We start from the raw sequence: 14815 nt of genomic DNA, 5'->3' as shown, positions 1-14815 counted from the left end.
ACACCCGCCAAGCTGTTTCCCAACTGCCTTGCCTTACATTTTTCATTCTGTCGTTGTCCGAACTACTTCCCTGTCCACATTCCACATTGCGCACTATCTTCTCCCACCACACTCCCCACCCCTAAACAGGCATTCTCATCCCGCCCCCATTTTCTACTCTTCTCCCTTTATCTCCTCTACATCTCTACCTTTCCGCCCCCCCCCCCCCTTTCTCTTTTATGCTCTACCCCGAACTCCTTTTGTCTAGTTCTGCAGTCACTGAGTCATCTGTTGAAAGACTTGACTCTCTCACTATGTTTAAAAATATATTGGTATGATTCATTTTCAATGGGATCTGGACAGCAACAGGCAGAACTTTCACCCCCTTCCTTGATAATACATTACTCTGGATTTACAACATCTACACAATGACATTTTATGTCAACACTGAAAAAATTCTAGGTAAACCAATATTACAAATTATGTTGATTTATACAAGCTAGTTTAATTATTACAAAAATTTGCCTACAAGATGGCTTTTGAATGCACATTGAGGTTTCAGTGCCAGTGTCTAGAGTATCACGGATGTAATACCACTCTCAAACTATGGCAGTCTTCTCTCAATACCTGTAGAAATATGTTATGCCTCCCAACTTATGATTTGGAGTATAAATAGGGAAAAATTATTATCATCTCATTTATATCCAAACTAAAAGATGTAAGGCATAACATATTTCTATGGATGTTGGGAGAAGCTTGCCATAGTTTGAGTGATGTTATATGCATGATACCCCAGATGGCACCAAAAATTTAATGTACATTCAAAATCCATCTTGTGGAGAAGTCATAATAACTGAAGTAACACATATAAATAAATACGATTCTAAATACTGATTTACCAGGTGTTATGGAATTTTAACATAAAACACCATCTTCCAGGTGTTATATACAAGGCCAGTGTGTTCTCAAAATACATGGTGAAAATGCTATCTGTTCATGTATTAAAACTGCTTCAGTTATTTGCAATAACTCACTATGTTGCTAACTACCAGACTTCAAATGCATTAAGGTGAACCAAGCTACAACTAGGCAATAAATCACTTCTGCAAGCATTCATACTAACTTGAGGTTGGTTATCTCGTATACACAGCCATCATCCAGCTTAGTTTCATCACCGGGAGCCCCTTTGGACATGGCGTCTCCATTCCTTTGTGATGGTTTCTTAACTGACGTATGAGAGGAGTGTCCACTGTCCCCACTTTCAGAATGTTCAGTGTCACTCGCCGCATTTGTTTTCTCAGGGGAGGCATCAGGAGCACTATCCTGCAACTCTCCTTGCACCGTTCCTTTCGACTCACATGTATTCCCTGCAGCTTCATTACCCTTTGTTCCATTCTCTTCCATCCCGAGGCTACTACAACGACCACTATCTGTTTCGTATATCTCTTCATCCGAAGTTTCCTCTTTAGAATCCTTCTTAAATGTACCTGAGCCTTTGTCGGCAGTACTTTTATCTTTGAAAATACCATTTTTGTGAGTGGGAGGGTCTATTCCATTCCTGAAAGCATCAAAACGTGCCTGGTTCTCCACATAGATATTTTTAATCTTGCCTTGGAACCACGCTCCAATCAAAGTATCCACGAAGTCAACATATTCGCCAACCTGCAAATGATAAATTCACCATTCTCAAAATAAAAGATTACAATACAATAAGAGTATTTCACTTTTTTTAAAAAAAATTGGTGTGATTATCACCTGAACAATATAGTAGTAAAAAATGACGAACTTGTTCTACCTGAGAAGATCAGCGCAGCTCATCAAATTTTATTCAATGTGCCCATTTTGATGCAATATTGCCATCAGTTTTATCAATGGAATCATAAATTACAATTCAATATTGCGCATAAATTTGACTCAAGAACTTAAAATTAACACATCATGAATTTGTATACAATATGCTAACATATAACAATTATTGACTTTACAGGGCGGAGAAACAAACATGCTTTTCATTTAATATGCAAGGAAAGAACAACAGCTTTTACCTCTCATTTTGAACTGAATGTGCAAAACTGAAGTGTACACTATCATGAGTGAATACCAGACACACAACAGCTAATAGCAATGGGTATAATAGCAAATACCAAATTAAGCAACTGGGAACAGAAACAACAATCCATGCAGACTATAACCCATACAATACCTAAAAATCTTAGGCCATTAGACATGCCTGCCCCAGATAAGTCTATAGGTAGACTAACCAAAGTGTCTGCTAGAAATAATTAAGCGTTTTCAAAGGACTTACTGTAAAAGGAGATCATCAAATGAGAGTATGTTCTTTAACACTTTTTTTTCCAGAAGGGAGGGACAATCTTATTGATTTGACTATAGTGTCAACATGATCCATTATAATAAACAATAATGGAACAAAGTAAAACATATTCTAGTCAAAATAATTGTCCACACAAATTCCTCTTGTTGCCTAATGGATCACTAATAATGCACATGCTACGTAATGGTGTAGGGGCATGAAAGAAACAGAATGATATCAAACTGCACACGCATACAGAAACAAGACTAAAAAACAACACATAGTGGATACTTGCATCATCAAAACATCTACATCTACATGGTTACTCTGCAATTCACACTTAAGTGCCTGGCAGATGGTTCATCGAACAATTTTCATACTACTTCTCTACCATTCCAATCTCGAATGGCACCTGGGAACAAGGAACACCTACATCTTTCTGTTCGAGTTCTGATTTCTCTTACTTTATTATGATGATCATTTCTCCCTACGTAGGTGGTTGTCAACACAATATTTTCGCATTCAGACGAGAAAGTTGGTGACTGAAATTTCGTAAACAGATCTCGCTGCAAAGAAAACCGCCTTTGTTTCAGTGACTGCAACCCCAACTCTGGTATTATATCAGTGACACTCTCACCCCTACTACACGATAACACGAAACGAGCTGCCCTTCTTTGCACTTTTTCGATGTCCTCCGTCAATCCTACCTGGTAAGGATCCCATACCGCACAGCAACATTCCAGCAGAGGACAGACAAGTGTAATGTAGGTTGTCTCTTTAGTGGGTTTGTCGCATCTTCTAAGTGTTGTTTCGCCTTCCCCACAATACTGTCATCATACTATCAACATACTGCACTTAAAACTAGCAACATTCACATAATACAATGGGTCAAAGAAACCTATCTAAACATACAAAGTGCAACTGAACTAAAAGTATTTTGAGACACACATGTTACTCACCTTAAAATGCTTTGTCTCTGATACTTTGGGCAGATTCTTCAGCTGCAACAGAAGAAAAAGTCAAGGATTTATAATATGTAGCAATGTTCATAACTCACACAAAAACTTTTAACAATGGAGGGTCAAGAGTGTAATTTTAGTTTTACATTACAGGCACACTCATGCTAATGATGCCGTTGAAACTTTTCACTTGCCCCAACAGTGCACTGCACCAAGTGTTCATCATATTTGTTCATAACACGAGCAGGTGCATGGCGTGCTTTGTAAACATGTAAAGAATAGCTGCCTATGTGTTATGAAAGCAAAGATGTATGAGTAAAAACATAGTTTAATTTCACTTTAATTAAACAATGATAAAATAAACTTACATTATATGAGATAATGAAACTTTATTTTATTGTTGTTTAATTAAACAGTGAATTATCTCACCCTCTTGCCGTGTACAAGTGTTACTCCACAGCAATGACCCCCTAGAAACATTAAATAGTACAGTTATGTCAGATCTTACTTCATTACTAATTATCTCATAGATAACTGCCTCATTGTGGGATTGTGCTGGGTCATTTTCTTGTGCAGACTGTACATTTTTTCTCACCTAGAATGCCGTCTATTTTATATTACTGGTGCTCACTTGGATACATGAGAACACAACTTATCAATGTGTTCGCCGAAGCAATAGTGAAGGAACAGATACCGACTCTTAATTGTAAAACAAGAATGGAATGGTACAATACAATGTTATTCGTGATTTGCACACTTCATACACAGGCATGCTAGCCCGAGGATTAGAAGTAAGACAAATTTAACCAATGTGAGTGTGTACACATAGGCACATAATTTCACTGACAAGCTGCATGAATTGGCATGTTTGACTTTGTTGGTGGTATTTTAAATCCATCTTTGCTAGTTTTGGCTTTGTCTTGCTGCAAAATACTCTGTGACTTGTCATATGTCTACTGTGTTGCTTCGTTATGTTACTATGTATCCATTCAATGTATATGTGAAATAAAGTAGTAATGATGGAGTTGAAAATCAAGGGTCAACAGGGGGGGGGAGGGGGAGGGGGGAGGGAGTGTGGGGCTGCAGCCAAAGATAGGTGAACAGCTGATGCAAAGAAAAGAAATGGGGAGTGATTTGGTAATGAGTCAGGGAAAAGGTGTGTGTGTGTGTGTGTGTGTGTGTGTGTGTGTGTGTGTGTGTGTGTGAGAGAGAGAGAGAGAGAGAGAGAGAGAGAGAGAGAGAGGAGGGGGGGGGGGGATTTTTTCAGTGATTTTATATTGTCTTGTTTTAAATATTTTCTTGGTCATTAAGTAACTGTTTACAGTGTGTCAATGCTTTGTGTATGAGAAAGTTTTCTTGAAAAGTAATGAGAAGCCTGTTTTCTTTCTGGTGTTTTTCTATTATGTATGGCTTATGATATTCCTGTTCAAGGTAGTCTGCAAATGTTGAGTGGTTTGTACTGTATTTCAATGCTCTGTTGTGCTCTTTGTATTTTGTTTCAAATGTTCTGTCAGTCTTCCCAATGTAGATTTTGTCAGAGTCCCTGCAACTGAGTTGGTATATACTAGATTGTTGGTATCTGTCTGGTTTGGTTTTCAACTTCGTCACTATTTCTTTGTTTCACTTACACACTGAATAAATACATAGTAATGTAATTAAACAACATAACACACGTTTGACAATTCTCAGCAGAAGAGACCATTTTTAGAGCAGGGGAAAACCAAAACTGGCACTTAAGCTGGCAACACACCAAGAAAAAAACCTATATAGCATGTTTATCAAGAAGTACCCAAACAAAAGCTATTGGTGTTACATAAGGTCATGTTTCACATTCAGAAATGTATAGCTCTGCAAAACAATGTGGGTTAGTTGGAAAAGAGCAGTGCCAAATGGGGGAATACCTTCAAAACATACAAGTGTATCACTTTTCCTGATGTGAGAGAAAGTTGAACAAAAAATAGCATAGGCAAAATCAACATCTTTTGTATTGAACTGTTTTTAGATTTAGAAAGCAAGCCAAATCATAGATATTTTTCATTATAGAACAATGATGATGTTTTATGTCGATAGAACGAAATGTGTTTGATGGCAAAAACATGTATTTTTTCATGTAGTAGCAGACAGATTTAAAATACCTTCAACAATAATGATGCAACTACAAACAATATGGCGAAACAAATGAAGAATTAGCTCGCATACAGAGTGATTTAAAGTGGAAGGATCACATAACAACAACCATACAAAACGCGATGCTCAACAGATTCATTGGGAGAAACCTCAGGATGTATACTCCACATCGAAGGCAGTAGCTTACAAAACTTGCATTCAACAGATCCTTGAATATTGCTAATCAGTCTGGGATCCTTACCACATAGAACTGACAGAGAGAATAGAGAAGATCCAAAGAAGAGTTGGTGTTTCTCATCACAGGTTTGTTTGGTAGGCAGGAAAGCTTCATGGAGATATTCACCCAACTTCAGTGGCAGACTCTACCAGAAAGGAGACAATGTGACTTGGTGCTAAAAAACTGAGAGCATCAACTAAAGGATGATCTTACAAAAAGATCATGAAGGAAAAATCAGAGACTCAAGCTCACACAGAGGTGTACCGAGAATCTATCTTCATGGGCACAAATTTGTGACTGGAACAGGAAACAGGGAACTGTAAATGGACAACTCTAAGTATGGAAACATCAAGAACACAAGACAATACCATGCCCAATAGAGCGTAAGAAAATTATTAGCATTAAAAACAGCTTTCAGTCATCTCATGGTGGATAAATGCAGACACGTATAGTTTTCAAGGGAATCTTATACAGTTCTTCCCGCAAAATAGTGGCAAGTTAAGGTAACGATGATGGGTGGATGAGATCTGGCACACTTCTAAGTATATCACAAACACTCAATAATATTGAAATCTGGACACAGTGGTGACCAGGGGAAATGTGACAATTTGTCTTCATGCTCACAAAACCAGTCACAGATGATGTAAGCCATATGAATTGGGGTCCGTGTCTTCCTGGAACACATCACCACCATTAGGGAACAAATATTTAACCACGAGATGCACCTTATCAGTCAAAACGATCACATAATCCTCCGAAGTACTGCAACCTTGCAGAGTAACTGTGGAGCCCGAGGGAATATCACATCTGGCTGCCCACATCATCACCAAACCCTCACGATGTTTCATACTTGGCAGTAAGCTGTCTGTGTCACAGTCTCGGGTCAGCGTAAATGAGATAAACTCGACCACAAGTTGGAAACAGTGTGAAACAAGACTCACCTGACCAAATGGCTTTCTTCCATTGCCCCACAGTCCAGGTTTTATGGTTTTGGCACCACATTTTCACCTACACATCAACTAATAATTTGCTGCTGACATGGTTATCGAGAGCGACATTCAGTTCTGGGGTGACTTTTGCAGCTTTCGTCATTTTTCATCACAATTCTCTTCAATGACCATCTGTTACTGTCATTCACTACACACTTTCGTCCGTCTTGTGACTTAGCGAATCACATTTTTCCAATTTCCCTGTATGTGCTTCAAATCTTCGTTATGGTGCCTCCTGAAACATCAAACCCTTTGGCTACGTCAGTTACAGAAGCTCCACCCATACGAGCATCAACAATTCACCCACATTCGATTTCACTGAGCTCAGACATGATGCACTCACAGCTACACAGAACAGTGTTCTGAGCACAACTGACACTTGCAATGTATTGAGGTCCGCTGCACAGGGCCTGTCCGTGGTCACACACAACAGCAATACCTGCTACTATCAGCATGTGTGTTCAAGCATGCATTTCTTGCTGTGTTTCTGTATTTTTTGTCTGGCCTCTGTATAGATGATGTTTCCTCATAAAACTTTGAAATTTTGTGACTTTTTAGTCAGTGTAGAAATTATAGCTTAGTAGCTGTATTTACTGATTTTTATCTCTTACTGTACAAAAAGCTGCCACCACTTTGGCCATGTAACGTTTCTTTACACATCTATGTTATCAGTGTACCAGAGCTACTCAATAGCCCTTCTTGTGACTGCCACATGATGCTACAGGGTATGCCGAGGCTCCTGAGCTCAATAAACTTTAAAAATTCGGTTGAAAATTGCTCGCAAGGGAAAATTTACATCAGTACAGTACTTCAAAGTAAGAGTTCAAAGGTAGCGAAATTGAAAAACTAGTAGTGATGATTATACTCCAGGTAATGTTAATCTCATGAAAGCAGTGTGATATGTCTAGAGAAATTACACCAATGACTGTTACAGCAGGAAGGGAAAATCCTCGATTAAAACTGGCATATCATTCAGAAACGCCTGAGATTGAAAACAACTGTGGAAGAGATCGGTAATGTTTTTGTGGGCCATTAATGACTCTGAAAAGACTTGGCAGGATGGGAGATGGACCGTTAGTTTGAACGAGTGTGGAAGAGTATAAAAACAAAAATTTTGTTTTTGTACAGGAAGTTGCATAAATACCACCTGTGAAGCTAAAGATCAACATTCAAAGCACTGCTAGTTCATGGCAACTGTTTGTATACGACAATAACAATGCATACAAAACTGGGCACACACAGAAAGGCCAAGGGAAAATTGGAAACAACACGTGGTGTATATATCTTTCTAATCTAGAGTATTCCTGTAACTTGTTTTTCTTCCTTCACCGAGGAAATCTAAAGAGAGTGTTTGGTCAGAAAACTGAGGGACCAAAATTATTGGACAATGCATGCACAAGAGACTGATTAAGAGACATTATGAAAATTTTATGCTTTGAAATCGGGGAACTTAGATGGTTGAAACTGCAATTGATAAGCAGCTCTTCCCCACTACGGCCAAATCTTGACTTAACAGTACACGGCTAATATGTCAGATAAATTTCACATCCAATTTTGATTAGCAGCAGATATTCACACCAAATATATGTTCAACAGGTTTTCATATCTGTGAAAGAATGAACACCAGCCACAGAACTGAACCCTCTCACAATATACTGTCAAAGCTTATGGCACCATTTCGTAATGTGATGATAAATAGTTATTCCCATCTTTGTACAAATGAAAAGCAAAACTATATGAAATTATTGTGGTAAAGCACCAAGAGATAACCTTGTCCATTTATCAAGGCAAGAATGTTTTCGTTCTCAGTGTGCCTCAGAAATTGGGAACAATTGAAAACATCCTCCGGAAACAGCAGAAATTTATATCAAATTCAATATGGGGGTGGATATACTGGAGCAGATGGTTAGAAACTAATCAAATAAAGCAGCCTCACAGAGGTTGTCATTCAGATAGAGTTATCAGCCATAAGCATTTCTGCGGCATCTCAGCAAATAACTAAGATATGACCATGTGAAAACTAAGTGATAGTATTTCCAGTAAACAGCAGAAGAGCAGATAATGAAGATGAACCAGTGAGAAAGAAACTAAAACATTAGTGCAGGATGTCAAGCTACAAGAACAAGTTTAATGAATTACACAACACCTGCAAGGAACTTTTGAGTGAAAAATGTACGAAACTAACTACAAGGCAGCCAGTAACCTCCACTCCCCCTCACTTCTGGTTCTTTAAAGAACTTAACTCCCATCTGTAAAACATCCGTTTCATGACACTCAATGTTTTTGACAGTATAATGTAATTGGACAGATAGAATCCAGTCACCAAGCTTTCTGAATCAGTGGCTCCTCCTCCTGGCGGAAGGGTTGGCGGGGAATAAAGAGAAATGGAAGAAAAGGAATCTTGAGTTTTCAGAAATGGGGAGAGTTTGGAAATGTCACAGAGAGATCCGGGTTAGAGGAGACTTACTGGACAGAATAAGGAGACTTCATTGGGGACTGCACCAGATGAGATTTGAAAAACAGAGCTTAAAGGTGGAAGGAGATTACTGACAAAACACTATGCAAGAGTTAATAAGAGTGGAAAGAGAAATGCACTGCACATGATAGAGGTGGAGCAGGAGGCTGAGGTGAAAATGGTGCTGTATTGCCATAAATTATTTGCATCTGAAGTCACAAAATAAAATACAGAAACTAAAAGGGAGGGAAGAAAGGAAAGGCTACAGAAAAGAAATACTGAGAACTTAAATTAAGGCCAGGTGGATGGCAAGAACCAAGTGTACTTTGTCTATTATGTCCATTCAGCCCGACTGATCACTTTGTGGTAGGTATAGGGATGTAAAAGGTCAAAAGGTCAAACAGTGTTTACATAACAGCTGGTAATGACGTGAGATTTCACAGGTGGCTCCACCTTTGATAGTATATGCTTTGCGAGTTAGATGGCTGGTATGGTAGCAGAACGGTGCATAGGGCAAGTCTTACACCAGGGACAGTCACAGGGGAAAGAGCCACAGAGTAGGGAAGTGGGTGCAGTGGAGCATAGGGGCTGAGCAGGATACTGCGGAGATTGGAAGGGGAGGGGGGGAGCAAAAGCTACTCCAGGTACGGTGAGCAAAATGTTGGACAGAATGCACCACATTTCATGGCAATTTTCTTGTACGGGAGTTATAGCCTCGCCGAAGCAGCTGATAAACACATTCAAGGTTGGATAACACTGAGTGACAAGAGATGCACTCTTAAGCCTCTCTCTCTCTCTCTCTCTCTCTCTCTCTCTCTCTCTCTTTTGAAGGATCAGTAGTACCAGGATTGGATGTGATGGTCCAGGAAGTCTGCTTTTGTGCTAGGCTGGTGAGGTGATTACATCCAATGAAGGCTGAGGTGAGAATGATGGTGTATTGCTGTAAAGTGTCTGCATCTGAACAAATACATTTGCCTCAAATGCCAAGGCTGTAAGGCGGAAACGTTTGACATGGAAAGGATGGCACCTATCGATTTGTAAGTCCTATTGTTTGTTAGTAGGTTTAACATGAACAAAAGTGTGTAGCTGGCCCTCTGAGAGGACAAGATAAACATCAAGGAAAGTGGCACGGGATTCAGATTAGGACTATGTGAAATATAGTTGGGGGAATTTTTGTCGAGATAAGGCAAAGATGTCACTCATGTAACTAAACTAAATCAGCGGCTGAATGCTTGTGGATCCCTGGAAAGCCCCTCGTGCAACCCATGAAAAGGATAGCATAGGAAGGAGACATGGTGGTTCTCATCACCATGCCCCCAGTCTGTATGTATGCCCCTAAAAGGTAGGGTATATGATGTCATATCTCCTGAATTATTGCTTACACAATGACACAATTTTGGAAGTATATTGAGTAGTATCTGCAAAATGTGCTGCTACAGATAGAGTTAGTAGTACAGCAGTAAGAAATTAAAATGACTTGTCTGACAAGTTTTATTGCTTTAGCAGTGATAAACTATTCTCCTTTCATTATTTTGTGGGGTATTGCTGAGAAAAAGGTTTTGTCAGAAATCTAAGTGCTCTCCTCCTCAAATACTGGATGAATTTTTTGCACAGCGTGAGTTACACTGCCTCAAAACACGTACACAATTTTCTAACTTGAATACTTGACTTTCGGTGTCAAACTTTTAATTCAAGGTTACATCCCTTAATGAATAGATTACAACAGCATTTTAAATTCAATCAAAATGTTGTTGTCCCAGGAACCTATAAGATAGGAAAGGGCACCATACACAGTTTTAGCTGTTTAGTAATTTAAGACTCCTTGTTAGCATTAATTAAAATACAAAAAGGATAGCCATGAAACTAATACCAATTTGACCAGTGCTGCTGTTTTAAGTGTATAAACAATCCCTTGGTTCTTGTGCAAACCTAGCTGAATGGCCTGCACATATCAGGAAGGGAACAACCATATTTAATCCTATGCTTCTGTAAGAATCCTGTCAACAACGATAGGGACACTACACACACAATGCAGGATAAGCAATTTTCTTTTTGTGGCATGTTTTAAAGATGTTGGTTAAAATACATCTCAAATATGTGGTTCAGATAACATATTCTCACAAATAATAGTGAGCAAATGACTGAGTTGTTCTGGTAAGTGTTCCAGATTGAAATGGTGCACATTTTGTGCACTCATCCTTTCAGTATCCTGCTTCACAGAAACGAATGAGGAACAAAGACAGATGACTGATATAGGTCAGCATTAGTTCGTTATTGTTTGCAATTCCATGTTCATAATTGTGACCTCTCACAATGAAACAGAATGAATTGTTGAACTCTCTCTCCCAAAAAAAACCAGCCATTCTTATAGAGCAGACGGAATTGTCAAGTAGACACGATTTTCACTGTAATGTGTGTTTGAAGTCAACTTAATTACCTTTCAGATTCCTCACATTACTGGGAAAGGGGTCAAAATTTTTTATGGCTCAATACCTCGCTCACAACGAAAGTGATTTCTCCTTTATTGATATTCATAGAAGTTACTGTTTTTGAATTACAATTTATTACTGACAACAAATTTCATACAGAAGTAAATGTTCTGTGAGGCTGTCAGCACACAAGTGTTAAAAGAGCCAGCTGCAATAGGTTATAGATAAGACATCGCATATTATCCTCATTTGACATCTACCAGTATTCAACAAACACTTTATTCCTCAATGGAGAGCTATACCAGTATATGATGTCATTTTTAGAGAATGAATATAGAAAGCCTGTCAACTTCGACATCACCAAAAATCTGCTGTTATTCGCACTGCAAAAGCTACACATTTTAGATCTATAATACATGACTTATACTTCTGGTTCTAATCAATAGGAACATCCCAGAATTTTCAATATTCTGTTTCTTTCACTGATCTTACCTCTCACCTTTTTTTATGTGCTAAAGTCAATGTAAGGACCATGGCTCAGAGTCAGTTTTCTATAGCCAATGGAATGAGTTTCATGTAAGCAATGGGAGATGCAAAAAGAGGCACTGCAATTCTAGTGCCGAACTTGAAACCATTCTCTCTACTTTCACCTTTCAATGTCATTTTAATTTGTACTCTGAATGAAGGTTGTGGTGACATTGAATGGCAGTATAGCCTAAGGTGTAGGTTTGAAAGAAGATGGTGATTTGATGAAGCCAACAAATACAACAATATTCTCTCTTCTCTTTCTACGGAAGATTGTCTGCCTGCTGCTTTCATTGGCTATATAGAACCAGCAGCTGACACACCCTCTCATACCTCAAGGCATGTATTCTACTTTATCAGATCTAATGAAAGTATATTTAAAGACACTCCGTTAACAATTGTTCAAACATTTTTATTTACATTTTCAAGATTTGAGTTTCTACATTAGGTTTGAGAAACGGCACAGTGGTGTGGAAATTAATTAGCAAACACTCTAACAGAGTAAAATCATAAAAAGTAAATACAAATGCTAAAAATGGAGGATATATAAAAATGGCATGAATTTTGTAAACAAGAAATACTAATCGCTAACAAATTACAGCCAGGCTAATGCTTCCAGCAGATGAAGACTCTTGACAGTTTTCACATTACTGATCACAACAGGAGGCACCCAAGTCTCAGGGTAAGTCTGTTGACAAACCACACTCAGCAGTATAACAGTGTATTCAACTAAAATGTGACTTACTGACAGTCATACATTACCCACACTGAACACTTGCTAGTTCTTACTATAGCAAAAATTTCTGCGTCCAAGAGCAGAGTACAGTGTGAAATCTGAGGAGAATAATTGTGGCTGAAGAGTGATTGAATGTAAGTGTTTACCACGCCATAGACCTGGAAAAATAACTTCCTAGTGGACTGGTTAAATGCTGCAGGCTAGGCCTCTGAAAACATTCCTGTTATCAACCATTAAGTGTAAAAGTCGGCTACATTAACAATCTGACACTTCTGCTGCAGACTAAACAACACATTTTCCTGTGGAAATAACAGCTTATTGGGACACTTTTTAACATTTATTCTTAACATACACACATCAAACAATACTGCTGAGAAGGCACACATCATATCATATCTCAGTTGAATTCAAATCAAGATATAAGAGGAATGTGTCTTACACCAGGGCTATGTGGACTCATCCATTCACACACCAAACAATAAGGAGAGCCTTCTGGATCGATCAGTACTCACTTTCTAAATGGAAATTCCAATACTGCTGTCAGACATTTAAAACTTGGAAAAAATTATACCTAGCTTTCCAAACTCTTAGTTCCTTCCCCAGAGAGGGAAGAGAGAAGGTCAGTAAGGGCAAAGGCACAAACATTTTAAATTCTACGAGCGTGACAAGCTATCAGCAGAGTCCTCCATTCTTAGGATATAGTAGGGTTGGACTACTTTGTGTTTCACATGGAGCCCAGAAATTATCAGTATTTTTCTCTATAAACAAGCAACTCACTAGTAAAAGAAAAACACTGAGCTGGGTCTTTCAAAAATTATACCTTCATGTTTATAATTTCTTAATATTATGTTTCTGACACCCAAATAAACAAAATAATTGTTTGGCAAAAGCTCATAAACAAAACAAAAATAAGATTCCTCATTCCAGCATTTTATCATATAAACGCAAAGGACTTCACAATTTACTTATTACGTAGATTGTGCAGCACTATAGCTGTCTCGTATACACAAAACAATAATGCTTGAGATTGTTTTCGAACTCATCACTCTACTAGAAATATCGAGCAGTCTATCACACATTATAAAAGTGTTGCCATTACCAAGAAGTTTTGAGCTGAATCTATTTTCGTATGTCGCTAACAATTGGGGAGTTAGGTATTTCATTTCCATGTATAGACCAGTTGGGCGCCAAACGTTCTGACCTACCCATAACAAACTAATGACTTCTCCTTCGTACGAAACATCTACAGCTGCACCCTTAGGCTTCTGTATTACCACAGTCTAGTACAGGAACTGAACACAAAGTTCCATCTTGATGAACATACATAGACATGCATACTTACACGTTTCTCTGTACTGAGCGGTGGCTCCTGAATTTCTTTAACCTCTTCCTTCTGAGTCACATTTTGTTTTACAATTAATTGCAGCACTTCATTCATTTGCACGCCATAATCGAACAGTTTGTATTCGTCCTCCAACTAAAGTGAATTAAAACAACTAAAGTTAGGTAAAACCACCACGAAATGGATAAATGATAAAGCAAACAAAATAACTTACTTGCTTCCCGCGATAGATAAGACGCTGTTTTGCTGGCTCCACGTCAAAGAGTTTGCCGACTTTTTCTTTCAACTCTTTGACAGGCATCAACAATGTGATGGTTATTATTTCAATTCTTTGACAATCAGGGCCTCTAACTTTCACAAACATTTTTACTGTTCTCCTACTACACGTGCACGGTACCAACACGTCAAAACGCCTTCAACAAACAACGCTTGAATGCTAAAAAGCGCGGCAACACAGAGTATACAGTCCTGCCAACATCAAACGGAGACTCCTATGGAGCCAGACAATGATCTCCGTAAAGATATTCAAAGCAATGAGGCAGCCTCTGTCTTTGGAAAGTGCGTCTCGCGGGCCCCGAGGAATAGCTTCCTGACGTCATCAGAAGCGCCGAAAGCGTGACAGCGCTGCCTGGAGACCAAACCTGTAAGCAGCTCTATTGACATAAGTGACGCCAGTCACCTGATGACCGTCGCAGACGAAAAAGTCTTCTCGTGTGCCTCGTGTGTTGACTGAAGCGTTTATACAG

General features: G+C 38.7%; 1 protein-coding gene across 1 annotated transcript in view; it reads right to left on the bottom strand.

The window, feature by feature from the left end:
• Positions 1 to 14510, bottom strand: part of LOC124551096 (E3 ubiquitin-protein ligase UHRF1-like) — a 58621-nt gene extending 44111 nt beyond the window's left edge. Inside the window, exons 1-4 of the mRNA XM_047126027.1 lie at positions 14284 to 14510; positions 14070 to 14204; positions 3250 to 3291; positions 1103 to 1641 (exon numbers count right to left, since the gene is read on the bottom strand). Of these exons, the coding sequence (XP_046981983.1) occupies positions 1103 to 1641; positions 3250 to 3291; positions 14070 to 14204; positions 14284 to 14433 (866 nt within the window). The 5' untranslated portion in view covers positions 14434 to 14510. The remainder of the gene's footprint in view (positions 1 to 1102; positions 1642 to 3249; positions 3292 to 14069; positions 14205 to 14283) is intronic.
• Between the last annotated feature and the right edge of the window lie 305 nt (positions 14511 to 14815).

The sequence above is a fragment of the Schistocerca americana genome, chromosome 9 (genome assembly GCF_021461395.2).
Source record: "Schistocerca americana isolate TAMUIC-IGC-003095 chromosome 9, iqSchAmer2.1, whole genome shotgun sequence".
Classification (NCBI taxonomy): domain Eukaryota; kingdom Metazoa; phylum Arthropoda; class Insecta; order Orthoptera; family Acrididae; genus Schistocerca; species Schistocerca americana.
The sequence above is the reverse complement of the archived record's forward strand: the minus strand, read 5'-3'. Positions and strand labels throughout refer to the sequence as shown.